This window comes from Caloenas nicobarica, chromosome 3 (assembly GCF_036013445.1).
Source record: "Caloenas nicobarica isolate bCalNic1 chromosome 3, bCalNic1.hap1, whole genome shotgun sequence".
Lineage (NCBI taxonomy): Eukaryota > Metazoa > Chordata > Aves > Columbiformes > Columbidae > Caloenas > Caloenas nicobarica.
The window spans coordinates 26,439,635-26,467,024 of record NC_088247.1 but is presented as its reverse complement, the minus strand read 5'-3'; the positions used below and the strand labels follow the sequence as shown (position 1 = coordinate 26,467,024).

General features: G+C 38.2%; 1 protein-coding gene across 1 annotated transcript in view; it reads left to right on the top strand.

Annotated features, from left to right (window-relative positions):
* Window positions 1-451: 451 nt before the first annotated feature.
* BMP5 (bone morphogenetic protein 5) overlaps window positions 452-27,390 on the top strand; it is a 58,041-nt gene continuing 31,102 nt past the window's right edge. The window contains exons 1-2 of the mRNA XM_065630935.1: window positions 452-1,626; window positions 24,563-24,755. Coding sequence (XP_065487007.1) covers window positions 1,143-1,626; window positions 24,563-24,755 — 677 coding nt within the window. The 5' untranslated portion in view covers window positions 452-1,142. The remainder of the gene's footprint in view (window positions 1,627-24,562; window positions 24,756-27,390) is intronic.

The window sequence follows — 27,390 nt, the reverse complement described above, 5'->3', positions numbered from 1 at the left end:
GAATCAAGCCTAACTGACCAAATTTCCTACAGAGTTTATTAAAAAGGTCACCTTTGTTTGCTAAACTTACCTGAAATATAAACTTTTCTCGAATTAATGAGACGCTATTTTAGTCTGTTATGAGAGTTTCCTATTCAAGTTTACTAAACCAAAGAGTCATAAGGAGACTCACAAGAGCTTCCACATTACGCCATGCTTTAGCTATCTATATATCCAAAAACTGTTAAAGTTAGAATCGATTCTGCAAGCTGTTAGGAAAGAAACAGTCGATAGCCAAAATTAGGTATATTACTGTAAAGGAGAGGGGGGAGCGCGAGGGTTTAAAGCTCTGTCTGGCGAGAGAAGGGTTAAGGACTTTTTTGCTATACCCGTTTCAAATTACAATGAGAAGCCTCTTCTTTCCCAGCAGGGTTGTGCTTACATTAGTCTTTAGATCTCTCTTGAAGGGAGCTGTTATATTTGTGCCTGCTAGAGTTGGAAATAACAGTTCAGAAGCTGAAAAGGGTTGAATGGATTTACAGAAGGTTTTTTTTTGCAAGTAAATTCATGGCAACACATTAATTTGATTAGTACATGCTTTAGAATTACTTTACACTCAAGCGATGCAAAAGATGTTAAAGTTATCACCAGGCTGCTGGACAAATATGTGTTACACCACCAAGGTACAGATCAAGACAAATCTGTGACTCAGGATTTTATCTTGGGAAGAGCGCAAGGTGTACGAAGAACTCAGAATAACGAGGGAAGATAACTCTGGGAACTACAATGTGTCAGAAGAACAGCTCTTGCTAATACAGCTCCCCACCAAAGACCTGGTTATCTAAGGTTTATATAGGAATGCCTAGGTCAGCTGACAAAATACTGGTCTTCTGCTCCATAAATGCAGAAAAAACGATAACAACAGTGGAAAACTGGAAGTCTGAATTTCAGCTTTCTTAGAAATAACTGCAACCTGACACATTCCATAATATTTAAACAGGGTGGGGGGAGAGAAATCACCAAAGATGTTACATTTAGAGATGACATTGACATGAAGAATAGGTAAATTTTGTTTTTCAGCCACTGGGAAAGCAGACCTCATAGGAACTCAGAACAAGTAGGAGAAAAGATTTTTTTTTCCTTGTTCTTTTTTCTTTTCAAAGATGAACCTACCTGTGCTCAAAGCTTTCGTGGGCTTGCTCTGGAATTGCTGGGTTCTGGCGGGTCACGCACAGGGAAGTTTAGGAGACAATCATGTCCATTCAAGTTTTATTTACAGGAGGCTGCGGAACCATGAGAGAAGGGAGATTCAGAGAGAGATTCTCTCTATCCTGGGTTTACCTCACAGACCCAGACCATTTTCACCAGGAAAGCAGGCTTCTTCTGCACCCCTCTTCATGCTGGACCTGTATAATGCCATGACAAATGAAGAGGATACGGAGGAGCTGGATTATTCACTAAAGGAATCAATGGCAGGGGAGAGCAGAGGGATGCGGAAAGGATACCCTGCCTCTCCAAATGGATATTCACGGAGAATACAATTATCTCGCATGACCCCCCTGACCACACAGAATCCTCCCTTAGCCAGCCTGCACGACACCAACTTTCTGAATGATGCTGACATGGTCATGAGCTTTGTCAATTTAGGTACGTGAAAAATCTTTTCTTTCTGCTCTCTTTGACAAACTGCTAGACAGACCTCTCGGCCGGACTGTAACCTGCTCTGAAACAGCAGGATTGGGCCCGGGCTGCTCTGCCACTGGTAAAAGAAAAGTCATACTGATGGTAAAGTGGCTACGTTGTAGGTGGCCATGGAAAAGGATTTTTCTCACTGTTTATATAAAGTCAGTTTCTATAACTCCCCTCTGCTGGCTTCTGTTTTCTTTCTTTCATTGATGTAATGAAAATTCTAGCCTTAGGCCAACTAACTCCTTTTTTAAAAAAATTTCAAAAAATCAAACACTTATGCCTATTGCTCAATTATTTCCCTCACTGTTTTGCTTAAAGCTCAGACATGAACAAACATCAGTTGTTAATATCTTAAAGCCCAGAATATTATGAAAAGGGAAAAGTTAAGCCATTTCTGGAAAAAAAAAATAGGTTATTTAGTTTTGTTGATGTTTGTTTTTTTTTTTTCTGTTTGTAAGAGTCAGATTTTTATTATCTTTTCAGCTGGATGGCTAGATTTGAAATAATCTGTTAATGTTTCTTTGTTATTTCTATTTAATAACCACAGACTGTGTTTTATTATACTGCCATGGCACTCAGAGTCTGCAATGGTTCTTATTTTCTGTGTCATAAATAAATTAAATAACAAGTAGAGTATTAAACACCGGAAACATGCAAGCAAAGAATGTTTTTGAAAATTATATCAATTCAGACACAAAACCTGATAAAAATAAATTATATTGGCTTCTGAGTATAATAAACATGCTTACCAGTTACATTGTGGTTAAAAAAGCAGTTACAGATTTCTTTCGTAGAAGGCAACTCAAAATCTCATTAAGAAAGCTGCAAATAATTCATGAAATGTATTTACTATTTTTATAAGTATTCAAAATGCTGCAGGACTCATAAAGTTAGCTAAAAAAAATCCTTCTCGTTTGATCTGAATAGCAAGAGATTTAATTGAAAACTTAAAGTTTCTCAATAAGCTGGTACAAAATCTGATGAACTCTTGCTTTCCATGATAGTACTTTCTGTAGAAATTTTTTAAACAACGACACATGTTCTGAAGTACCTTCAGATTATCACACACATTCTGTACCTTTTATGTCTACCAGGTCTTTAATCCTTGCTGCAGGATTAAAAATGTTTCCAAACACTGAAATCCTCAACAACTCGAACTTCTAGGAAAATGACACCCTAGAGTTTAGTTGTCATAATAACAATATTACTTTTCATTAACTATTTGGCAGATCAAGAGGTGTTAAATTCTAAAATCTTTTTTCTTAGAAGTAATATATGTCCACAATACTAAATACGTTTGCTTGTAGCTCTTGCTCCTGATATAACAGACTAGAAGAAAATGAAATCCTTGTTTTTGGAAAACGTGTTCCTCATCCTTAAGAAAGAATTACATACTATCTGTTTATTATTTTCAAGTTACCGTCGTATGCCTCAATTTACCAAGAGTGTCTGGAGTCAGCTGAATTTAAAATGGCAATGTTATAAAGGAAAATAGGAGATTATCTGATCTCCCAGGCAAGTCACGTCCCTGATCCTGCAAAACTTTTCCTTGTGGGTCCTGAGAAATACTAATATGTCACAGATCATCAGCAGCCCTGAGGACTATTTACACAGGACCTGGCCTTTTATTTCATGAAACATCTTTGATTTCAAGAGGACTTCTTGCAGGCCCTGAGCATGAGACCTTGAAGGCTCAGTGTCAGATCTGTCCTAGCCTGATCCCGCTGCTCTTCCCCAGACAAAAACCCTCTCTGGAAGGATGCAAGTTTCCTCTGAGTGTCTTACCTTAATTGGGAAGTTCCTAATATTTGTCTCATTTTGCTGGGAAACCGGTGTTGCCTTAAGAAGGTCCTTTGGAGAAGCTAGAGCATGTCTTTCACCTTACATTTCTAAACCCTGAAAATGGGGAGGTGAAATGCTTTATTTTTCTGGTGATTATAATTAATAGACACAATTAACTTGCTTAAAATATCAGGTTTTGTTTGGCCTCTGTAAAATTAAAATGTCTCTCAGCTCTAAGTGGGGCTAAATCCTAGTTCATTTCGAATGCCCTTCCATACATGTTGGATATTGTGGTTTATCACACATTCCACCATGTAACATTCACAAGAAATATTGATGACCAATATAGATTAGCTTCAACATTTTTATTAAACAATCCTATGTTTCAGTATAATTAACATAAAAATGAAATAAATCATGGAAACAGGTAACCATTTTATATGATTTATGCAATATAAGATCGTGACAGACGAGGGCAAGCTCTTTTAATGTACAACGGGGAAAAATATCCTGTGATAAGTGAATGCTAACACTGTACCTTAAAATCAATAAATGCTGATGTAGAACAGTAATAACTCAACCGGTTTTAGACTTGAAGCCTCAGTCAACTTGAGTCAAATTAATCTCCTCTGGAAATAGTATTCAGCATGTTCATACTTGCAGACCATTAATTACATAAGGTGTAATTATAAAGCTTTATTAATCATCATGATATTTTAAATTGAAATTTTTCTATATAGTTATAATAATTTAAGTCATATATTAAAACAAGAAATACATAGCTGAGATGTTTGCTAGGGATTATTAAGCGAAAGATTGAAAAGGCTGAATAAGATTTAAAAGTAAAGTAAAAAAATAGACGAGGACAAATAATTTTATATTTAAAAATATAAATTGAAACTTATATGGTAATTTTGACAAAAATCAACCTGTCAGACTTGCAAATACATCACTTTCAAAAACAAATTTGAAAAATAATCATCAAGGGAACTGCAGTTATAATTCTGTCAAGCAACAAGGGAGAAAAACAAGACCGCATTCACTTATCCTGAAGTTAAAATTGTAAACACCTGCTCTTTATACTGGAATTTATACCAGAATTTCCATCGCTTTCTTTCTTGAAAGATACGACAAGACAGAGACTATGCCTCGTCCTATATTTTGTACGAGGCTGTGTGCATTGGCAGTTCTCCATAAATATTGATGAGTGTAACAGAAGAGTTAACTGGGGTTTGTCCAGCAGTCAAAGAATAAATCCTCTACTAAATACACCGGGGTTTTCAGAGATCTGATTATATCACCTACACGTTCAGGACTTTGTTTTTCTCACTGGGTGTTTTTTTTATCCTGTTGTTATATTTTATTACATTCTTGCAAAGCCCTGACCGTTTAGAGTTCTGGCATCTTCTTTTTGGCCAGTCTCCCAAAATGACATATATAGGATACCCTGTTCCTCAGAGAACAGGCAAATAATACTCATGTTGTCCTGTTCACTTTTCTGCTCACTCAGAATTTAGTTAGAGAAGGACTTTGTTAAGATAAATGTTAGTGTTCCCACTCTTCACCTCTCACCATAAAAGGGGGATTGAATACAAAAATATGTAGATGAGTGAGTCTTGGAGAAACAGCAGCACTTTTATAAACTACATTTAAGTATTCCAAGGACTGAATTTTCCATTAGCATCAAAGTGATCATTAAATCCACTGTACTTAAGTGTTCCTCCTCATGCAATTTGAATGGTCTGTATTTTCACTTGTTTACAACACGTCTGTAAATTTTTCTAGAAACAGATTGCTGCATTTGCTAAGCAACTCTGTTTTCTTTCTCCATATTTTCCTATGAACTGATATGAACTCTCTTTATGATGGGGGATAAATAGATACAAGTTTTGTGGTTTTCTCTTATGTTTTCCTGCTTAGCATATAAAACTAATTTTAAAACTCAAACGTGAAGATCATTGTAAAATTTGTGACTGTGACCTACGCAGGCTGATTTAAAGGAGGCAATATTATAGAGATTTTTCAAGTAACCGATGCACCCCAGAAAGACCCCTTTTCTTCTTCACATACAATGTGATTCCACAATCTTAATTTCAATAATCCTCAAACAACACGTGCTGTGATCTGTTCTTAAATCAGACACTGAAATAAAAATAAATTTTGCCTGTTTGAGGCACAGAAGACTGTTCATGTTCCTCCAGCTTTTCTACCCCAAGCTTGTACACTGTCTTGAAGATTATATTATTCTTTAAAACCTGAATCACTAAGCAAATACATAAATTCATAAGATTTACAGGCCATTATGTTCATCAGAGAATGCTAAAATGGCAGAGAACAGTTTTTACACATCTGCTTTGAGAAACATACAATACATCAATCCACACCAAATACCTGTACAAATATATTTTTGTTACACACAAAAAAGAAAGGATTCCTAACTGCAATCAGACCTTAAGCGTATATAGTAGCTAGTTTCTTAAATTAAACTAATTCAGTTTCTACAACCTTCCACTCACAGCTAACATATCATCAGCAAGGGATATGGAGTGCTAAGCTATAAAATGCCAGGAGCTGTGGAAGGGAGCTGAGTTTGAAGGATACATGCAAAAAGGCCTCAGGGTCATTAACTTCTCTCCTCAAAGCTTAGGAATTAGCATTTCTTTCTCTCTTTCTCTTTCTTTCTTTCTTTCTTTCTTTCTTTCTTTCTCTCTTTCTTTCTTTCTTTCTTTCTTTCTCTCTTTCTTTCTCTCTTTCTCTCTTTCTTTCTCTCTTTCTCTCTTTCTTTCTTTCTTTCTTTCTTTCTTTCTTTCTTTCTTTCTTTCTTTCTTTCTTTCTTTCTTTCTTTCTTTCTTTCTTCCTTTCTTCCTTTCTTCCTTTCTTCCTTTCTTCCTTCCTTTCTTCCTTTCTTCCTTTCTTTTTTTTCCACTGGATTTCAGATGTTGCTGCCTTAATTTTAACCTGACATGAATTTCCTTGGCTGTGGTACAGTTTTTGTCCGTAAAATGCAGGCTTCTAATGAAATATTGACACAGCCTTAACTGAAGTGGCGGAAATAGTGCTATTATCTTGCCTTGGACAGAGGGATGCTATTACAAAGATAAAACTTGTTAAATAACAAATAGATACCATGTCTTTATTTGTGGAGTTGGATCAATACTCAGAAAAAATGAGAAAACAATACTGAAGTTTTTTTGAATGGCAACACAAAGTCAATAAGATGGTATTTTAAACTCTTTTACATAAAATTTAAAACAAGTTAGATCAAGCGGGTTCTCATTTAATGTTCACCCAAAATAGACCTCACTGGCACATTGAAATCCTAAGATTTTTTTCCCTTAATAAAATTTTGGTCACCCAATCAGTGAACTGAACCAATTTCTTGTGACCTAGGTATGCAATCAAGCATCAGAAATAAATATGAATGATGAATTTTCTATGGTAAAATTAAATACTAAGACATATTTTCACAAAATATGTTTATAATTTCTTGAACAAAAGAACTTTACCCATGGGATGACATTTCCTAAAAATCCTCACCCCATTTTTACAATTCATTAGGCAGTTTTAACCAATTTTTGGTGCGATGACGGAGGAGGTTGTTAGGGATTGTTTGTGATTTTGAGCAAGAAATATTCTCCATATTCCTTTTCAGAATGATATTTGTTGTTTTATGTTGAAATATGTTATATTTCCTTTGAAACTGCTCATGTTACCTGAACCTTATGAACTATATAGCTCTACCTTAAAATAGGTTTGTGTGCAATCCATAAATATCATCTAACAAAATAATGTTTTTATAACTGTCAATTAATTTTTTTGCCAAAGTTAACACTTTAAATCCAAGTAAATTATTGTATCTACCCAGCCAAAAAAATGTCAAGCTCTCCATTAACTGGGGTATAAAACTGTCTGACTTTCCTTGCCGACAGAAATTGCAGATAACTGAAGAGAAACTGATTTAGCAGATGGTTAGACGTGCATGGTGAAAAGCTATATGTATGTATGGATATATAAAAATATATATTATTATTATTATTAATATTTTTCCCATTGGGAAGAGTGGCTGACCCAGTTCCGCTTCTTCTTTAGAAAGTGTTCCTTTCCAGACTAAACACAGACTTGGGTGGGGTTGTGGGGATTGTATGTATTGTACAGTACATATTTTCCCAGGAAAAAACAATCTTGGAGTGACTGTGGCTAGCCATGAAAGAGGAGGGAGGCTTCTGGAGACGCCTCCGTGTGCAGGGTGTTAGGGGAGGAATCTGCCTGCCATGGAGTGGATGAAGAGCCTCTTGCTTCTCTTCCTAAGCCCCGGGTTCCTGGATTGTTTGCTTAGATAACAGGACAACTTTGCCATATATGTGATCTCCTGCACTTATTGCTCCTGTTATTATTTTCTCTGAAAGTTAAATTATGCAGAGAATTTTACCATGGCTACCTGCCTGCTTATTGCCTGAGTTATGGAAGTAATTACCACATGGGCAGTTCCTTTCTCTTCTCTTTTTAGCCATGGTGGTTCCTTTCAGCTTGCTTTCATAGGCCCACAAACTAATGGAGTTTCACAGAAAATTGATTGATTACAGTCTGATCATTCTAGGTGTCCTCTGGTGTTTCCACATAGCTGAGAATGAACAGTTTATGAAGTGCCAATTGCAGCCTCCAGCTAAAGAAAGGCTCCCCAGGGAAAGCTCCCCAGGGCTTCAGGAGAGCTCTGGCTGTTACCAGACTTTATAATTATTTCCCACACTTTTCCCCATCCTCTTCTACTTGTCCTTTCCCTTGTCTCTAACCCCTGCCGTCTAGGCAGGGTCACTGAACTTTAATTTTATGTCAGTGGCATTTGGCTGCAGAAGGGATTAAAGGCCAAGAAACGGCGAGACTAGGCGACAGCGCAGGAGGTGGAGAGGGAAGGAATGAGAAGAGGCATGAGAGAAAAATGGCAAAGCACAGACCAAGCTTTGCAGGGAGGACAGCCCTCCTCTTCTCAATAGGCAGCGGCCAATCCGTGGGGTTGGACACAGACCTGGTGGACGTGGGAAAGGTTCACAACAGAGAAACAGCCTCTGCAGGAACAGGTATTACTGGCAGAGTTAGTCCAGCTCCTCTGTGCCTCACATGGAATGCGGTGGTGTAGCACTGAAAGCATCTCCCACACCAGCAGAGTTACAAAAGTGGAGGTAACTTCATCATGGTAGGGAGATGAAGGTGCATGCAGACAGAGAAAGGGCAAAGAACATGGTAAAAATAACGTGCAAATGCAAGAAAAAATGAATCCAGGTAAAGTTTTCTTCTCCTAGTAAGCCTTGCAGGTGAAGGGGACAGTTTTCTTCTCAGTTCCTCGTGGCAGAGCAAATACCTCAACCTTCCCAGGCACTTGGCTCCCTGGGCAAAACTTTTCATCCTTGCAAAATAAAATGCAGCTCCCCTCACCCTTCGATATGTGTGTGCAGGGTGTACACAGACAGGCAACTAACATTTGCAGCCATAAATAACATAGAAGCTAGCTTTTAGAAACCGCAGGTTAAAGGATGAGGACTGCCATGACGCACACAGAGAGGTTGAGATCAGAGGAGCAGCTAAAAGGGGTCGGGAGAAACAATGAATCCCCTTGTTCTGAGTCATATTTATGAGTGCTCCATTGCACCTAAAGTTCATATTTTATTGGCTAGGCCATGGGGTTTCCCCGTTTGCTCATCTCTTAAAATAACACCCCTGGTTAAAATTTCCTATAAAACACACAAATGCTACAGCAGGCAGAACTTGTCAACCCTGACAACTACATTATTTAAGTTTGTGGGTGAGGTACACCAAGCAGGAGCTGGTTTGTGTTTTGTACTGACTTATGAATTTGTTCCTATACAAAAACAAGTAGAAAAGGAGAGGTTTTACATCTCAGCTCTCCATTCAGAAACTTCACACTCTTATTGAATGATGCTCTAAAAGTTGACTCGGAATGTTTAGTTCTCAACTCTTTTTGAGCAACTGCTCTGGTACAACAGATTGAGAACTTGGCTTTATCAACTGGTATTATACAACTCAATGGCATGTGTGGTACCTTGCCAGAATGTGGCTTCACTTTTTTTCCCACTGTAATTCAGAGAAAACTGAGACATTAATTATTAACAAATCAGAGCCTAGAAAACTAATCAGGACAGCTAGTGTTGATATATCATATATATCCACAGCTCAGAACTAGTGGATTTGCAGAAGCAAAATTCTGCCAGCTCTCTTTTTGGAGGAGAATCAGGAAGAAGTAGGAATTTGAATAGCTGAAATTTCTGTTAGGTTTATCTTTATCTGACTTAGCAGTATTAACCATTCAGACCCCGTGAGAACCTGAGGGTCTTTTTCAACCTCAATGATTCTGTGATTTTATCCTTTTGTAGACTGTGTCTATTGAATGAAATTATTTTTGTTCTAATTCTCATGTATTTGACTGTAGTCAAAATGATGAAGCTATATTCATACTATCTGGAAAAGCTGTACCCATAATCCAGATTAATTATCATAAATTAGTAAGAGTTTGCCTAGACATATCCATTTAAAATAATCCTTTTTTAAAAGTGAGAGGGAAATATAGGTGGGGTATTCAACCATAAGATACTGCAAAATAATTTCAAAAAGATACCGTCTTGGACTTTTACAATGTAAATGGCATCAGTTTTGGAGGTGGTTCTGTCCTGTCAAACCTAGACTCTAGAAGAGGAAAAAGCATGGGCACGGAATGATTAGTGAGTCTGATTTTGGAGCAGTGGACAGATGGAACCTGATGACACCTGGTGCCTGGAGCCACGAGATTCTTGTGGTATGGTTTGCAAAAGCATTAGCTGAGAAATTAAAAGAGTGGGTGAACAGTAGTATGGATGATAAAACCATGGGAGCAAGAGCAAGCCCAGCGCACAACCCCATGACAGCTGTAGTCTTTGTGGTGATTTATGATGGCTGAAATCCAGCAGGAGCATAGTTTTGGGAAGCTTGTTCCCAAGGTTACCTCAGCTGGGGTATCTGTCAATAACTACAAGTCGCAACTTGCTCGTGATCCCGAAGGTTAATCTGCTGCTCATGACCAGGTTACCTTGCTGCCTTGTACACAAAATGTGTGCAAATGTTTTGCAGCAAATATATCATGGCCCCAGCCTTGTCTAAACCTGAAAGTCAGAGAGTGAAATGTCTGAGCAGCCAAAAAGGAAAAACCTGAAGATCCTCAGAAAGAGAATGAAAACAGTGTGGCCCTGTTTTCCAGTCCATAAAATGCAGATGAGCAACTGCTTCTGTGTTCATCTTCACTTCTGTGTGCTCTCCCTCTTTCACCTTGCAGAGTACTAGAATAGTTTTCTTCATGTGAAGCCTCTTTTTACTCTGCCTATGTGCTCTGTAAAATACCACACTCCCAAGAGCCTCGAACACCTTGTTTTTCCTCCTGGTGACCCTCAAGCATTATTTTAGAAAGGGCTTTAAAAAAAGCCCTTCTGTAAGGGCAACAAGCCTATTTACTGTTCTTAAAGCAGACAGTTTTACAAAATAATGAAAAAGAAAAAAGAAACACCAGAATTGAAGTGCCAAAACTGAGATTTGAGATCTGATGCCATGGAGAGACTGTGTGACTAGTTTAGCTCCTGTTCTCAGAATACAGACTTGTGCCTCTCTGAGGCATGCGTGCATGCGTATCAGTGCATGGCTTTGTGTATGTAATATAGAAAGCACGTAAATCTCTTCAGTTTTAGTCACTGGGATTTTTTCCCCCTTAAATCATAATATTCTTTCCCATCAATACTATGTAGCTTTAGCAGCCCTGACCTTTCGAGCTGCCTGTTTGGGCCAGTGTTTATCAGATGACCATTTGACCTCCTTGTTAATTGTACTTAATTACATCCTGTTGTAACATTTTGCAATAAGGAGGAGAGTTTATGGATCTGCTCCAAAGAGCCGAAGACTGAAACAGCAGCAGAATTCAGTGGTGTGAGGTGCTGAGTAATCTTGTAGATAGGTCAATAAAAGCTGTGCCTTGTCCAGTTGATTGCAAAATTGGATCCTGAGAAGGTTCCTTTTCCATTTAAGATCCTCGGTACTTCTGGGAATAAAATCACACAATTTTCTTTGTTCTGAGAAGGGCTTCTCCTCTCTGACTCTCAGCCTGGAGCATTCTCTAAAGAGATCAAGGAAGGAGTGAGAGGTGCATCAATAGCACTGCAAGGGCTGAAGTTCACATATGATGAGATAAAAGAGATGAGTCATAAGCGATGACTGTGGTTTTCCAGAACTTCAGAGTTCCTCATGCTTCCCCACAATTGCAAGTTCCCATAAGCTTATTGCAAGTTGTATAATATTTGGTATGAGATTTTCTATGAGTTGGTGATTTATGGGCACATCTCGTGTTTCCTTCAAGAGCAGCAATTATCTCCTGTAGTTGCAGAAAAACAAAAATGAAAACAAATCAACATCCAGAAACAGATGCACTTCTTGAAAATGGGCACCCTAAAGGCTCAGAAGGCAACTTCAAATGTATATATCCACACATATAAATACACATACACACATATCCTTAGCTGATGTAAATAATTCAGCTATATTAGTAAACAGTGCTGATAAATACTAAGTTAAAATCTAGCTCTAGGACTTTAAGAATGACAGGGCAAAAGAATATAGATTAAATTTTATTTTATTAAAACACTTAGACTTATTGGAGAAAAAAATGTGCCATGAAAAATTAATTGTCTGTGGTAATGACCTACACATATTTGTAGCATTATTGTAAATGGTTGATCATCAAGCATGAGTCATGTTTAGCAAGGCTATATATCATAATGAGACCACATTTACAAGGAGATGATTTTTTTAATATATGTAAAAGTTTTAATTTAAATATATTTTAAATAATACTATTTTATAAAATGCATTCCCATCTATATCTATATGTATGTATATGTATATTACTAATACTAAATATATTGAGTTCATGTTGCAATCCCTGTGGCATAATGGAGGGACTAATGTCATTAATATTAACAATGTATTTCCCCCATTTTAGTTTCCCAGCAGTTGCGTTTTGCTTTCTCTATACTTGTACATATTTGTTAGAAATGGAAAAATATAAAGGATGTGCTTACTAGCATGTGTGTGTATGAGAGAGACCTAATGTAAAAGGAGTTCACACAGAACTCGAGTCAATGAAACAGGCACATGCATGAACTTAAAACTTGGCTCCATAGGCACAGTTTCTGAATAAGTTATGACCTATTCATCCTGTGTTTACATTGCCATCTGCTGCTGTAAGGGAGTGAAGCTTCTTTTATTAACATTATATCAGCTTGGGTCAATGAGATTTGCCATGGACTCCATTAAAACATGCTGCTTCGGCTTGTCCGCAGGCGGGGAGTGTGCTCTCATCAAAATGGGGATGAAAGCAAGCCCCCAAAAGAAGAGACTGCGATGCTTTCTATTTTAGGGATGGGCAACAGATGTTTCTATATTACTTGAAAAAGAAAAAACAGGCCTATCACCAAAGATCAGGGCAGTAGTTGCTTCTCACCCTAGTAGAAACAAAGATTTAGTGCAAACATCTACAAAGGCAAAAGTTGATTAGATGCTGTAAAATGCATGCCAAATATTCTTAATAGTGTTGTTCCAAAAAGATTGAATTTGAAATAAAAGCACTATGTTAGTGGTCAGGTCCCAGCTCATTCTTACCCTTTGCTCAGAAAGACACACAAATTTTGTCTGAGGCACATCAGCTCAACTATTAGGAATGGAGAGAAGTTGCTATTATAACATATAATATGAGCTTCAGGAGATCATCTTTACTGTTTCAGAGATGTATTACACCCATAGATGCCTTTACAATCAACCTGGATATTGTGTTCGTAACTTGGCAAAGTGTATGAGAAATGGAGTCCCAGGTGGAACAACAGTGAAAATGCAGGAATCATACAAGCGTGTCCATGGTCCTGGGCACCCAGCTCTAGGTGGCCCTACTTGAGCAGGAGGGTTGGACTAGATGACCTCCTGAGGTCCCTCAGCCACGATGTGACTCTGGGATTCTGTGGTTACAGAGAAGGGGGATCTTGCTCTCGTCTTACACATTTACGTCAGTCCTGGAGTGATGATCTTGCTCAGGCAATTGCTGGATATACAGTTCTGTGTGCTCAAAGTATCATGCTTTTTCTTTCTGCTTTGAAAATTATTTTCTTTTTTCTTATATCATTTTGAGACACCTGTGTCTCTCTCCGCAAGTCTGTCCTAAGTAACCTACTGTGAGGGATCACCACCTATTGTCACGCTACCTGGAGCTAATCCGAGCTCTTTCACGGCACAAATACTTTTAGTGAAGACTGCTTTTCCTTTCCTCTGCCAGTGCATGTGTAATGCTGGATGGCCAATCCAGAGATCTTTTAATTCACTAACAGTCAGTGAGTTTCTGCCCTTAAAGAAGGTTGAAATGTTCATTAACTTTGGTAAGATTTCAATTTCTTTCATGAAAAAAACAGTCCAGGTGTTTTTTCCTTCTTGTCGGGGGGACTTATTCCACATGGTGGGTTATGTGTGGGTGAAATAATCTCACTTTGTGTTGAATAAATCATGATCAGATTAGAGTACCAGAGCTGCAGAGGGTGCAATTTGAATCAGTGTAACAAGCTGTTAAAATCACAGCCAGCTCCCAAACCGGCTGTTAAAAACCTGCTGCCTTAAAGTACCACTCCTCACCACCGCTGCCCAGTCTCCTGGCTGCTCTTCCTCCTCATCCTCCTCCTGTTTGCTCCCGGTTGTAATGAATCAGAGGGCCCATCCCTGATGTGCCTCTCTGCCGTAACTCTGTTTTCTGGCTCCACTGTTTCAGGTTTCCTAGGTGGATCCTCAGTTTTGGCCAACAGCAAGCATGCACAGGGCAAATCTTCAAAATGAGGGCTAACAATTTACATAAGATGAAATGCCAGTCTCTTTAGATTTTTAATTTTTTTAAGGTGATGACTCAGTACAGTGATTAGCTCCATATACACTTGTGCACAGAAAGTATGAATCTGAGGAACTCTGAATTCATTTGAGCCATGCTGACATAGTGGCTAAGCACATGGCCTGTGATCAGCTATTTTTTGCAAATGCATTTAATAACCTGTCTGTAATACAGCATATTATATATGGGCTGCATCAAAAAAAGCATGACCAGCAGGTCGAGGGAGGTGATTCTGGCCCTCTACTCCTCTCTCATGAGACCCCACCTGGAGTACCGTGTCCAGCTCTGGGGCCCTCGACATAAGAAGGACATGGGCCTATTGGAGCAAGTCCAGAGAAGGGCCACAAAGATGCTCAGAAGGCTGGAGCACCTCTCCTATGAAGACAGGCTGAGAGAGTTTGGGCTGCTCAGCCTGGAGAAGAGAAGGCTCTGGGGACACCTTGTTGCAGCCTTCTAATACCTAAATGGGGACTACAAGGAAACTGGAGGGAGACTTTTTACAAGGGCATGTAGTGATAGGACAAGGGGTAATGGCTCTAAACCGAAAAAGGGTACATTTAGATTAGATATAAGGATATATTCTTCACCATGAGGGTGGTGAGGCACTGGAACAGGCTGCCCAGAGAGCTGTGGGTGCTCCATCCCTGGAAGTGTTCAAGGCCAGGTTGGATGGGGCTTTGAGCAACCTGGTCTAGTGGAAGGTGTCCCTGCCCATGGCAGGGGGGTTGGAACTAAATGATCTTTAATGTTCCTTCCAATCCAAACCATTCTATGATTCTATAATACCAAAAATAATTGTTAATTTGTAATATGTAATAAAGCATTTTTCTACTCTCTAAATGAGATGTCCTTGAGGGTTTCTTCCCTCGTTGTTACAGCTGGACTGTTTTTTATGGAATGTTTGGTCAGTGTTAATGAGTATGGGTAATATTAAAATACTCAGATGTGAGCACATGCTAAGCAGAAGATCGTCATGTCCAGTTCAGCATGCAGACACAACTTCCATGGAAGCTTTTCTGACAGATTCCACAGTGGAAAATGGATGGAGTTTGTTAGAAGACGTGCAAATGTTAAATGGTGGAGTGACTCACCACCTCTGGGTGGAAGTGAGCAGAGGGTTAACATGAGCAGGAACTAAGGAGATGTGGGTAGATAGAATGGGTTTTAATGTTTAGCTTTTACTCCCCTGCCAGTTGCCCTATGATGATATACGCCCTTTCACCCTTCTCAGAAGTTATGTTCCATCTGTATACTTTTACAGTGTCAAAACAGTTATAACTTACACCTATTTTCTGACCATTGCATCCCAGAGGTATAACTTTTGTTCCTATTCAGTTGCAGCTGAACCCAAGAGGGATTTTTTTTTCTGTCATTTGTTAACCTTGAGGTTGTGTTGATCTGACATCCTGACTTTCACACACAGTCAGAAACCTGGGAATAATTGTTAGTTTTCTTTGTGAAGATCTGTGGTTAGAGAAAACCAAAATTAAATATGAGAAAAAATGGAAGTCTATTGGCAGATGGTATCAAAACGTACTGGCTTTGCCAAAGGCCAGCCAAAACAGACATCTTTGAAAATGCAGACAGAATTAACAATCTCAGGCATGGTGGTGTAAGGATGAGGTAACTTATCTATGCATTAGCTCAGAACTTCGTAATACTTTTATCTTTTCTCTAATCTGTTTTATCCAGTAAAGTTTTGTTTATCCCTGATGAAACTGAACACAAACAGAAATCTATTTTTAACATAAGTATTTGTGATTAGAGTGCCTTTGTAATACAGTATGACTTAAAACAACGAAGAAATCACACAGTCCTTACTTATTACCTTCAAAATAGCAAACTGCACGTGATCTTTTCTTCATTGCTTCCCCCGAGGGCTTTGGTTGTGATGTCTCCATCTTTTGGCACACATTACTACTGACAGCACAAAATAGGTCCAAATACAACCTATTACTGTTAATCCTAGAAGCTGTGTCCAGCTGGACTTTCAACTTTAAAATTTATAGAAGAAGATTCAGCTGAGATTTATTCTACCATTGTTAGTAGAATTAAAAAGCATATATATGCAGTGTATCTACGACTGAACAACTAGAGCAAAAGTTTTGCATTCGGGAAGTTGAAGGTTACAATGCAGTATACTGTAGAAACCAGGAGAAAAATTAGATTTTGAGGAATCACTTTGAAAACTATCTTTTATATTAAGATTGTCGTAATACGCAGACTTAGATTTTTATAATTCTGTTCACTTCCAAAACTCGAACTCTTTATTTTTGTTACTTATTCTTAGTCTTGTGTTGGCTAGGATCAAACCAGCATGAGAAAAGCAGGGTGTTGCTTCTCCACTTATTCCGAAAGCCTTCCAGCATTTCATTATTATTAGAGCAGCTGCAGCGTAACACTTGTTTTGACTTGTTGAACAAGTGAATTTGACTTGGAAGATATAGAGAAAAGTAAATTGAATGAATAACACATGTTTACCAATGAGATTTTCAACAAAACATTGGCTATTGAATGAGATAGCCGATTTTGTCCCATGTTTCAGTGGGAAGTAACAGGAAGGCATCATAGGTAATGTCACGGTGTCTAGAGCACCTGGGAGACCAGGCATGAGAGAGCTGAGCTCAGTTATGCTGCTTTGGTTGAGGCATTTCTTTAGGTCTATGCTTACAAAAGTTGCTGGTAGGCACTGTTACGTGGTTCCTGGGAATTCCTTCCTGCTGAAGGTGAAAGCTGAAAGCTTTTGTCTACTAACTGAGCTCTAATCCTTAAAATATTTCATGAAAAAAAATTTATCATTTTACATATTCATTTATATTCTACCATGCTTTTGTAACATCTTCTGTTATTTTGCTAGTTGCTGCCATCACTTACTAAAGTTGAATACATTGCCGGTGCATTTTGAGGGGAATAGAAAGTAGAAATCACATAATTTTAAAGTCTACCTTAATAATAATTTGGTGTTTCGAACTACTTTGACTTTTTCAAACATAGATGTTTTTAATTGGTAAGAATCTATCAGGTGTTATTGAGTACAACACCAAAATTAAGAACTTAAAATTTTAATAATACAACCATACTTTCCTGGTCATTCTCAGAAGATGTAATACTAAATGCTTGCGTAAGACATATGAATTTTCTAACTTATTTTTTTATAAAGTATGGGACATTGAAACACATTTCTTCTATGAGGGTTAAAGAAAGAAAACTGGTATGTACTTGAAAAAAGTTCAGGCAATATATTATTATTTTTTAAAATTATGGTTTTCCTTTTTGTTCTTATTCTGTGTTCTGTTGCAGTCGCTGAAGGTGTTTCATTGACTTTACCTTGACTTGAAATACTTTGCAATTCATACAGTTCAGTAATTCTGTGCAATTAGGGAAGGAATATTCTACCATTAAAAGTCTGGATTCAACAAACAATAGATAATTTTTCGTTTCTAGAAAGTGCCACTGACTGCACAGTATTTCATCAAACAATTTCAAACTGTCCCTAATTTAGTTAAATAAAATAGCCACATTTTGCTCTTTGATGTCAGTAACTGACTGAAAATAAATAGTGTAGTGAAATAACTAAATTTACAGCACTGTAACTTGCTTCAGAATATTACCTATCAAGCTTTCTGCTTTGAGTTTTAATAAGAAGGTATATTTTATGTAAAAGCAATTTACATCATTCTTTCAAAACCACATCTGTAAACCTATAATTACTTTAAATACAACCAGTATAGTAATAATAAATACAGAGAAACTCAAATATACAGTACTGCAATAAAGCAGTTCTTAAGAAACAGAACTGTTGCAATGAAAAAAATAGTAAAGTTTCTGCAGACTTGCCCTCTCTAATTAAGCAAAATTCTCACTGATTATGGAAATAGCTTTGCCTCAGTTGGAAGGGGATCAGAATTTGGATTAAGATTCTGAAAATGAGTTTTGTGTTTGAGACGGGGTATGTGTGGAATGTAATTTTGGGAACACCTATTTTCAAACCCTGCTGACATTTTTGACTTAAGGGATCCTTATATGTCTGCTCTTTGGCTTTGAGTATGGGCTGATCCATTTTAACTAGGGACGAGAAGGTAAAATCTGAACATCCCCAAGACACATAGACAGACATGACTGAAACCTGTGCAATGTATTTTCCCACCTCAGCCTGGAGAAGGAGATGAAGAGGGAAATGAAGGGTTATTAAGACTAAATCGCCCACTTTCCCTTACTACTGGCTGCAGAACAGTTAGAGAGGCACCAGCCGTCCCTTGCTCTGCTAATCAAAATGGGTAAAAAGAAATGCAGAAGACTTGGTACTAAAGGGAGAACAAGACAGTGGGCATCTGACTCTGAAGCTTAGTAGTTAAAACACTTAGCTGAATTATTATCTAGTAAATGCTTAATCTCAAATTAATTAAAAAAATCAGATGTGGGAACAAAAACTTATTTCATTCTCATTTTGACTCCCAACTCCTGCACTTCTGTGCAGCGGCCCAGGATGTCCCACTGTTAATCAGCACCTGGCAGTTAGGATACAGGCAGCAGCAGCAGCTGATAGGGATGGAAATGTCCTTTGGCTGAGCAAGAGCTATCTCTCAGTCTTATTCTCTGAAATGCAGATAAACTCCTCTGTTCTTCTTACTAGCTGGTGCAAGACATTTGACCCTTAACAAACAGAAGTGTCTCTCCACTGGCTGTATCAGGCAGCCATCTCTTCTCTCTGAAACAATCCTTTAAGGACAGGTGACTATTTTTATCAATTTCAATGTGTAACTCAAAATAGATTTCATGAATCCAGATCAGGATTCTTACCATTCTATAAAACAGATAAAACCTGTTAAAGAAGTAGTGCTTAGACAAGTATTTACGTTGTCCACCTTTATTTTTTTTAATATAACTTTGGGAAAATATTTTTTGTCACACAGGTACCTTAAAAATCCACTTGATTTAAAATCTTTTTTAGAAGACTGTTATCATCATTCAAAGGCCAATGGGCAGAATGAAAAGGCTGCCATATACTTCAACAAATGACGAATTAGATTTTTTTTTTTAAGACTTTCAGAGTAAAAAAGTGAAAGATATACTTGCTGAGATAAGCTTAATCTAAGTTTTAGTATTGATGTTCATTTTCTACGTTGTAAAAGCCCAAAGTTACAAAGCTTTAAAAAATATTTTAAAAATTTTTTATCTGGTCTCCTCAACTGAGAATGATGTTGTGATGAATGTGCTTCTTAATTGCTCTCTGATGCAATTAAAATATTTACGCCTAGCACAGCTGGTTTGTGTGTTTGATTTTTTTTTTTAATCCTTCATTCTGCTCTAGGATCACATCTTTTCTCCTATCCACATGGTCTACAAAGCATTTGTTACCTTATTTAGTAAAAAATGAGTCACTTTGAATAGTCTAATCACGGAAGAGAGAATATGGTTCTAGATTTTGAACGCTGGGGAGAAGAGCAAGAATGAGGTAAACAGCTATTTGGTGTCTGTCTTTTCACAGTAGCACAATAGCTAATTCCTAGGGCCTCTGACCTTTTAGTGTCCTGTAACAGAGTACTTGCATTAATCTGTTGCTTATCTGTCACCTACCACATTTGATATTTCCAGCCTCTGCTTTCAATTATCAGTCATTAGAGGCAGCACTGAGTAATTTCAGGAGAAAACGCCTGGAACCTTTGACCTGTTTTTGTCAGATAACCACAAGTGTTCACTGTAGATAAACTATCATTTCATTATATTCAAGATGTAAACGAGTGTCGTTTGTAGTGTATCAGCTTACTGTAACCTTTATCACCTTGATGTGATTAAAACTGACTGGTTTACTTAGTGCTTATACAAGGAATTCAGAGTCAAACAGTGAAATTCAGTGAGATTAGTGTAAATGGCCACTCATACTTACACAGTCTATAAGATCCTCTGTTTTGCCTTGGCATGTATATTTAGTAGTTAAACAGTGACATCAAGTTGAATAGTGAGGTTTTTCTGTTTGTGAATCCATCTGGCATCCTGGGATCTTACTTCGTAAAATATCTTATTACAACATATCACTGCTTTGATCCCTAAAGAAGCTTCCACTTTCCCTACGTCACCACATACCAACCACTACAGGAAAGGCAAAGCACATGTCACTGGGGACCTAATCACTAAAGAAAGAGCACATCTAATAGGCCCTCATGCACTATGACCTAAACTCATTGCTAGCACTTTTTTTCATTTTTTAAGCTCAGTCAACAGTTAACCAGACATTTATAGATGAACTGGTAAAATACCAATTACTTATTGTATTGTCTATCCATATATGTGCTTTGTATTTTTTTCCAGAAAACAAATCCTTTTGTTAATGAAAATTAGTGCACGATATTTTCTTCTGGTGTAAAAGATGACCCTTTGCCAAAATATCTTTTTGGTATAAATTTGTCTTCATTCTTCTTAGAGTTGCGCTTAGTGTTAATGCAGTATGAATATTTCATTAGTTTGCCGCATGGGTGGAAAACATTGTTTTTTCCCATCTTACACACAGGTGTTTGTGATGTTCCCCTGAGCCATGATTTGTCTGATGTAACCATAGTGCTGAATATATTAGTTTCACGTGTTACAAAAATAGCATTTTAAAAAGTTGATGCTAAGAATCCTGATCAATGAGAGTAAATGAAAAAAATTGTTGTAATCAGCATTGACAAAATTCTAGCTATTTTGTTTAGAAAAACTATATTCTTCCAATGGTTAAAAAAGGACTTCCTGATTTTCTGGTCAAGCGGTTTTTAGATGCTATGATCGGTCCCACAGAGATGTATTTTGGCAGATGAACTGAGCAGAACTGGAATGACATGAGAATGCTCTGGAAGAACTGAGTACTTAAAAATCCTAACCTGTATTTTTTGGGCTGCCAGTGTTGAAAAAACTCTCGCATGCGAAATAAAAATATTGGAGACATGGTGCCCCCCGTACCTCATGCCATTTCAGTAGGACAAAGGACCTGAGAGATATCCTACTGAGCATTCACAGTCTTCCCTGACAAGGCATATATTAGATGCAAAAGGGATCAAGATTTGTGTGTTGTTTTCGGTATTAAAATACTATCATTAAATAACTTTTTGCTTTTATAACTTGGCTATCATTCTAGCCATTAGTCATTATTGCAACATCACCATCACTGCTTTTTTTACAGTCTGCTGTATAACGCAAGATCTTAACTTGTCTAAATTTGTTAAAATTGTTTTTTATGTTTTGTACTTTGGCTGGCAGAAATTGGCAGTTTGAGATTCTGGCTTCATTGTGGAGAGCGGGACCTCCCTGGGCTGAGGTTCTGCGCGGCGGTCGGTGCCTGTGTGCTGCACCCTCCATTTCTGCAGGCCCTCGCTGCTCCCGGGTCTTGTCGGCGTGTACGCACTGTCTCAGCCCAGGGACATTTTGAACTTGCGTCCCTTTCAGACGACAGTGCTGTCTCTTCCTTGAGTATACACGGAAACACAGATTAGAACTCTCTGTGTGAGCTGTAATAATTAATTTTGGGCCAGTCAGGAAGTGGTGATCAGTATTCGTTCAGCAGTTGTGAGTGGTCCTGAGAGAACCCTACCGATGCTATCACAGAGTATCGTACAGGTTTCTGTCAAAACTATAGCATATAGGAAGACAACTGCTGTTTCCAAACTAACGTTATTAATTAGAAGGTATTTGTAAGAAACTAGACAAAAGGAAGACTCAAACCCAAATAAAAATGAAAGAGGAGTTCCATCATTTAAGCCTTTTATTCAGCATCTAATTCTCCAATGCTTACTTGTAGTGAGTAGTGCTTAGTTACCCATGCATGCTAGTAAATGCTTTTGAATAAATACCAACCTGAGACATCAGAAAGGATTTTTACATTAAGTTGGCCTTTAAAATATTTTTCATTTGAAGGTTATTGACATATCTGTTCCATGTAAGCTTCAAAATGCTCAGTTATAACCTTAGAAACTTGCAGCAGACTCTTTGCACTACAAAAAATCCTCCTTGGTTCAGTGTATTTGCATATGTCCATCTCTGCCAAGTTTTCTCTGAAATGAAAGGGTTTATGTGGACATTAAAAAAAAAAAAAAAAGCAAACAAACCCCAAACCTCAAGTCAGATCTCTGTATATATCTCAGAGTTTAGAATTGAGCAGTCGAGCTGCTAAATAGCCTGTATCCTGTTTCTCTTCAGTAGCAGCCCATTCATCTTCGGGTACAGAGCAGCCAGTTTACATGCTTCTGCCTCTTTTCTGCATTTTCTCTGCATGTACTTTTTCTACATAGTGTACGATAACAAACCCAAGTAAGCTAAATACACACTTAAGCCAAGTAAACCTCACAGTTAGCAGACAATTTTCCTTTTGTCAGCCAGGAGAAAGTTCATTTTCACTGAAGATGAAATGTTCCTATAGCCTATATATTTTATTTTGGTGGTTCTTAAGACAACATTGATTTGTACATTAAAAATATGCTAGCAAAAACAAGCATAGTTTAGATTTTTGGAAGTGTGAAAGGGAAGTACACTGTAAGGGTCTAGCTACATGGCCACAGGTGACTTAACTAGTAACTACTGCTCTGAAAATAATGTAAATACTTTTCTTTCAATAGCTCTCACTTTAATATGTGTGTAACTGTACCCTTATAGGGCAAATCCCAAATTTTTTTTTTCTTTTAGTGCATTTCTATTTTGCAAGACCACATATATATCATAATAATACACGCATGTGGGTTTATATATAAAAAATATATGTTTATACACAAAAACACATGCACATTGTGTATGTAGACAAAATTGCTTGGGTGTACACATAGACATGAGCATATAAGTATAAATATATATTGTAATAACATACACATTTTATTATTTATACATGTAACATTTGGTAATCTAAATATGTGTTTTTTCAGAGCTGACATTGTTCCTTCCTCAGATCTCAGGACTCTTAATACTAAAATGCAATAAGAAAGCAGGGGTTATAGGAGGGTGCATTTAGTAGAGCTGGTTGCAGCCATAAATGTTTAGCTGGTTATCCAAACTGAATCCCAGTTCTGAGTGTTTTAGGCTTCATCCACCACCAGTAAAACCAAGCAGCTATCTCGTGAGACAGGCAGAGCTTCCCCAGAAGTGAGAAGTTCTCTCTTCTCACAGACCACAGCTTCTTCTCAGGTCAGTGATACACTACTCTGTGGCACTGGAAACCATGGTTCGTTTTCCTTTCCGCATCTGTAAAATCTGAAGTATTAATCCCATAAAATGGTTATCAGCTAGTACAGGGTCCTGTAGGTTCCCTTGCCACATCAAAACACATATTCCGTTGCAAAAGTCACTTATAACTCAGGGTCAGAACTGCAGCAGACAGTGGAATTAGCCCCAAATCAGTTATAGACCCAAATAAGCTAAAATCCTCTGTTCACTGCTCCTTAAAATTCTGTGCAATCCTGAATGAATCAAAGATGAGGTTAACTATTTTATTTTAAATTCCGGCAGTGTCAGAAGCAGTGGGAGCTGCCCCTGCCCACCCACAACAGGTTTGAGGGGACTTCTCATGCCAGGATTGGTGCTCTCTTTGCATCGGGATGCCAGAACCACTCAGCCCTGATTCATGGCTCCTTCTTCTGACCACTGGCAAGATGACGCTTACGCCATTAGAGTACAACCAACCTCTGTTAATTTATATTACGTAACTGCTTCTTAAATATATAGTAGTTGCAGTGCACTTTACTACCACTTCAGGATTTATGATGTTAAGTGGAAATGAGCAGCATTCCTCTCATCTGCCTGGTTCTTAGCAGCAATTAGCGTTTTCCGAGTCATCTATGCCTCTGACATTACTCCTGCTGCGCTTATGACTAAACCCAAGTCCTAAATCCTTTTGCAGCTTTTAGTTTGTCCATATTTCTAGTTACTTTACAACATGCCCTCTTTCAGCTCTTTTTTGATATTCTTTCCACTCCAGCTTCTGGAATTTGTATAAAAGCCACTGAGGGTTTTTTCTTTTGAACTGAAGACACTGGACTGGTGGAATTTCCTTTAACTGGAAGTATGTCTGGGCTTGTGGTTTTATTATTTGCACAGTTTTATATTGTCCTGTTTGTTTATTCCCAAGCACAGTGAACACTCCACTAATCATGGGAAATGGGCATTCATTTCACCTCTTTAATTTACAGTCAACTCTTTTTCTCACAGTTGAAAGGGACAAGGACTTCTCCCACCAACGAAGGCACTACAAAGAGTTTCGCTTTGACCTTACTCAAATCCCACTCGGAGAGGCAGTGACAGCAGCTGAATTCCGGATATACAAAGATCGAAGCAACAGCCGCTTTGAGAACGAAACAATTCAGATTAGCGTATATCAGATCATCAAGGAGTATCCAAACAGGTACCCTGTTTGTACAAACATATCACATGTCGAATAACATCTCGTGTTTCTATCTTAAGTCGGGAGACAATAACTAATCATAACCATACCCTCAGCAAGGCATCATTGCTATCACTGTGGCTTGTGCAGTATTAATTCCTAGGCAACGACAACAAATACTGTGCAAGAATGAGACTTATCTTCAAAGTAATTTATTCCAGGTTCATGGAGAGTCACATGTCCAATCTCACCAAATAATCTGCCCATGCACAGAGGGGGTGAGGGTTCATGTTCTCAGTGAGCAAATGGTGGAGTCGTACACACAATATAAGCATCTGGATTTGGGAAATACACCATTTGCTGACACTGAGGTACTACCCACCAAAATTAATTTAGCTCCTTAAAGGCAGATAGATTTTTCGACTTTGTTTACTTCTGAAGCAGCATGTCTTTTTTGCATGTGTTTTAATATTCTGCAGAATGTAATTAAAGAATGAAGTCATGGACCAACTTTAAGATGACATATACACACTTAACACATGCTGCTCACCATAACTGAAAATTAAAACAAATATGACGTTACGCATGAGCAAATCTCTGAATCTAAGTTTGGAGAGCTCTGTGCGTGACATATTTCCGAGAGTCTTCCAGACCTGCGTAAATGACCAGATTTCACCAGGCAAAGTAGCTAAATACCTGAAAATTCCCATTAAAAACTACTAGCAATTCCAAGATGCTTCTGAAAAAAATCTACATACGCACGGGTTTTGAAATTAAATTAGTTTATGTCTTTTCTCAGAAAAGGGGGAGGAGGGGAAAGTTTTGTTTTGAGATAAACAAAAATGCTTGCTCGTCTCGGAACAGATAAAACATTTATAACCAGAGCATGTTTAGCAAAAGCAAAGAAGATGGCAACCTAAACTTGCAGAGTATTCTGGAAGAAAAAAGTGCCAGTTAGCTCAAAGGCTGGGCCAGAGTTCAAATCTCTTTTCTGCTGACAGAAGCTTGAGCTTGTACCTTATAGGTGCGATCTGTGAACATCAAGTTATAAAATTTTTATGGCTATAAACAGGGAGTTATTTTATATCAATGGAGCAGAACCAGCAGGAGGGAAAGCACTCATCCTTCCAGAATATCTTCTGCTTTCCTGGTTAATCTGGGCAAGAGCAAAACAAGTGTGGGATTTTTTTTAACCTCTTTATTCAGCTTGAAAAAATTCTTTTGACGTAGGTTCTAAAAGAAACTTCTTGGAGGAAGGAATGAAATGGAAAGGAACAAAACATCTTTTTAAAGAGCACAAGTCAAGGCTAGGGCAATGAAAGCTCTTCACCTGCAAACTCAACAGAATTTTTTTTTACTTTGGGCCTCAGACTTCATTAGTGTTATTCTTGACTTTGTCACCTCAGGTTTGTCCTACATAGGTAAATGAGATTCTAGGTGCAAAATTTGCAGAAGCTGCAATTGCAGAATGTGAAGGTGAGAGAACTGTGAGGGTGGTGAGGCCCTGGAACAAGCTGCCCAGAGAAGCTGCGGGTGCCCCATCCCTGGAAGTGTCCAAGGCCAGGTTGGATGGGGCTTTGAGCAACCTGGTCTAGTGGAAAGTGTCCCTGCCCATGGCAGGGGGGTTGGAACTGGATGGTTTTTAAGGTCTTTTCCAACCCAAACCATTCTATGATTCTATAATGCCGCACACTCCTTACTAGTGCCATACCACAGCAAAACTGGTGGGTTTGATCCTGCTCCTCCACCCTGCTTTGCTTTGAACAGGAGTGAGTGTCTGACAGGCCTCTGCAATCCCCAAAGCAGCCCTGATGTGCTTTCAGGCAAGGAGTGGTCAGAGTTTATGGTTTCTGAGTTGCAGGCTAGGGATTATGTTGTAGTCTGGGACATTTTTCTGTGTCTGTGGTAGCATGGTTGCTGAAGTGCGTGTGTATTGAATTTGCTGAGAGTTTGCTGAAATGACAGTCTTTGGGATTGAAGTTTTCTGTTTGTTCTAAGTAAGCGTGTAAAGCACAGCCCATGGCAAGGCAAACTTTCCTACGCAGCCCTGCCAAGGTACTCCTACCCAGATCTTTTCTCATGACGAAAGTAATACAGTCCAACAGGCCAAATCCTTGTTCATGATCTGGTGGCAGCTAGCCACTAATTTACCTAAACCCCAAGGATTCTTCCCGCATTAGGGAATCCTCAAGTGGCATTAAGATACTAAAGCAGCTTTCTGGAATGAGGAGAGAGGTGAAGCAGCATTATGGGGATGGCCTGTTACACAGTAATTGTGATTTGATCTGGTCGAAAACTTTGCTGGGTTTCAAGGAACATATAGATGGTTTATTCCACCTTTACTTCCTTAAGTGACCCAGGAGATCTGGAGCTTCTTAGATGTTCTGCCCGCAGCCTCTTTGCTGAAATTCTGGACTATGGTAGCATTTCTGCTGTAGACAATTGACAGTTTGGGACCAGACTGAGATCACTAAACTTTAACAGCCTCCATAAAGGTAAAGATAATCAGCTGTATTCTGCCTGAATGTATTCACTGTTGCATTTCAGGCTATTTACGACATAATACCTTACTTTTTTATTGTGTGTTGTGGGCTATTTTTTAAATAGAAATATTTTTTAAAATTAGAGCCAAAATTTGCAGCTGTTTTTCATTTTA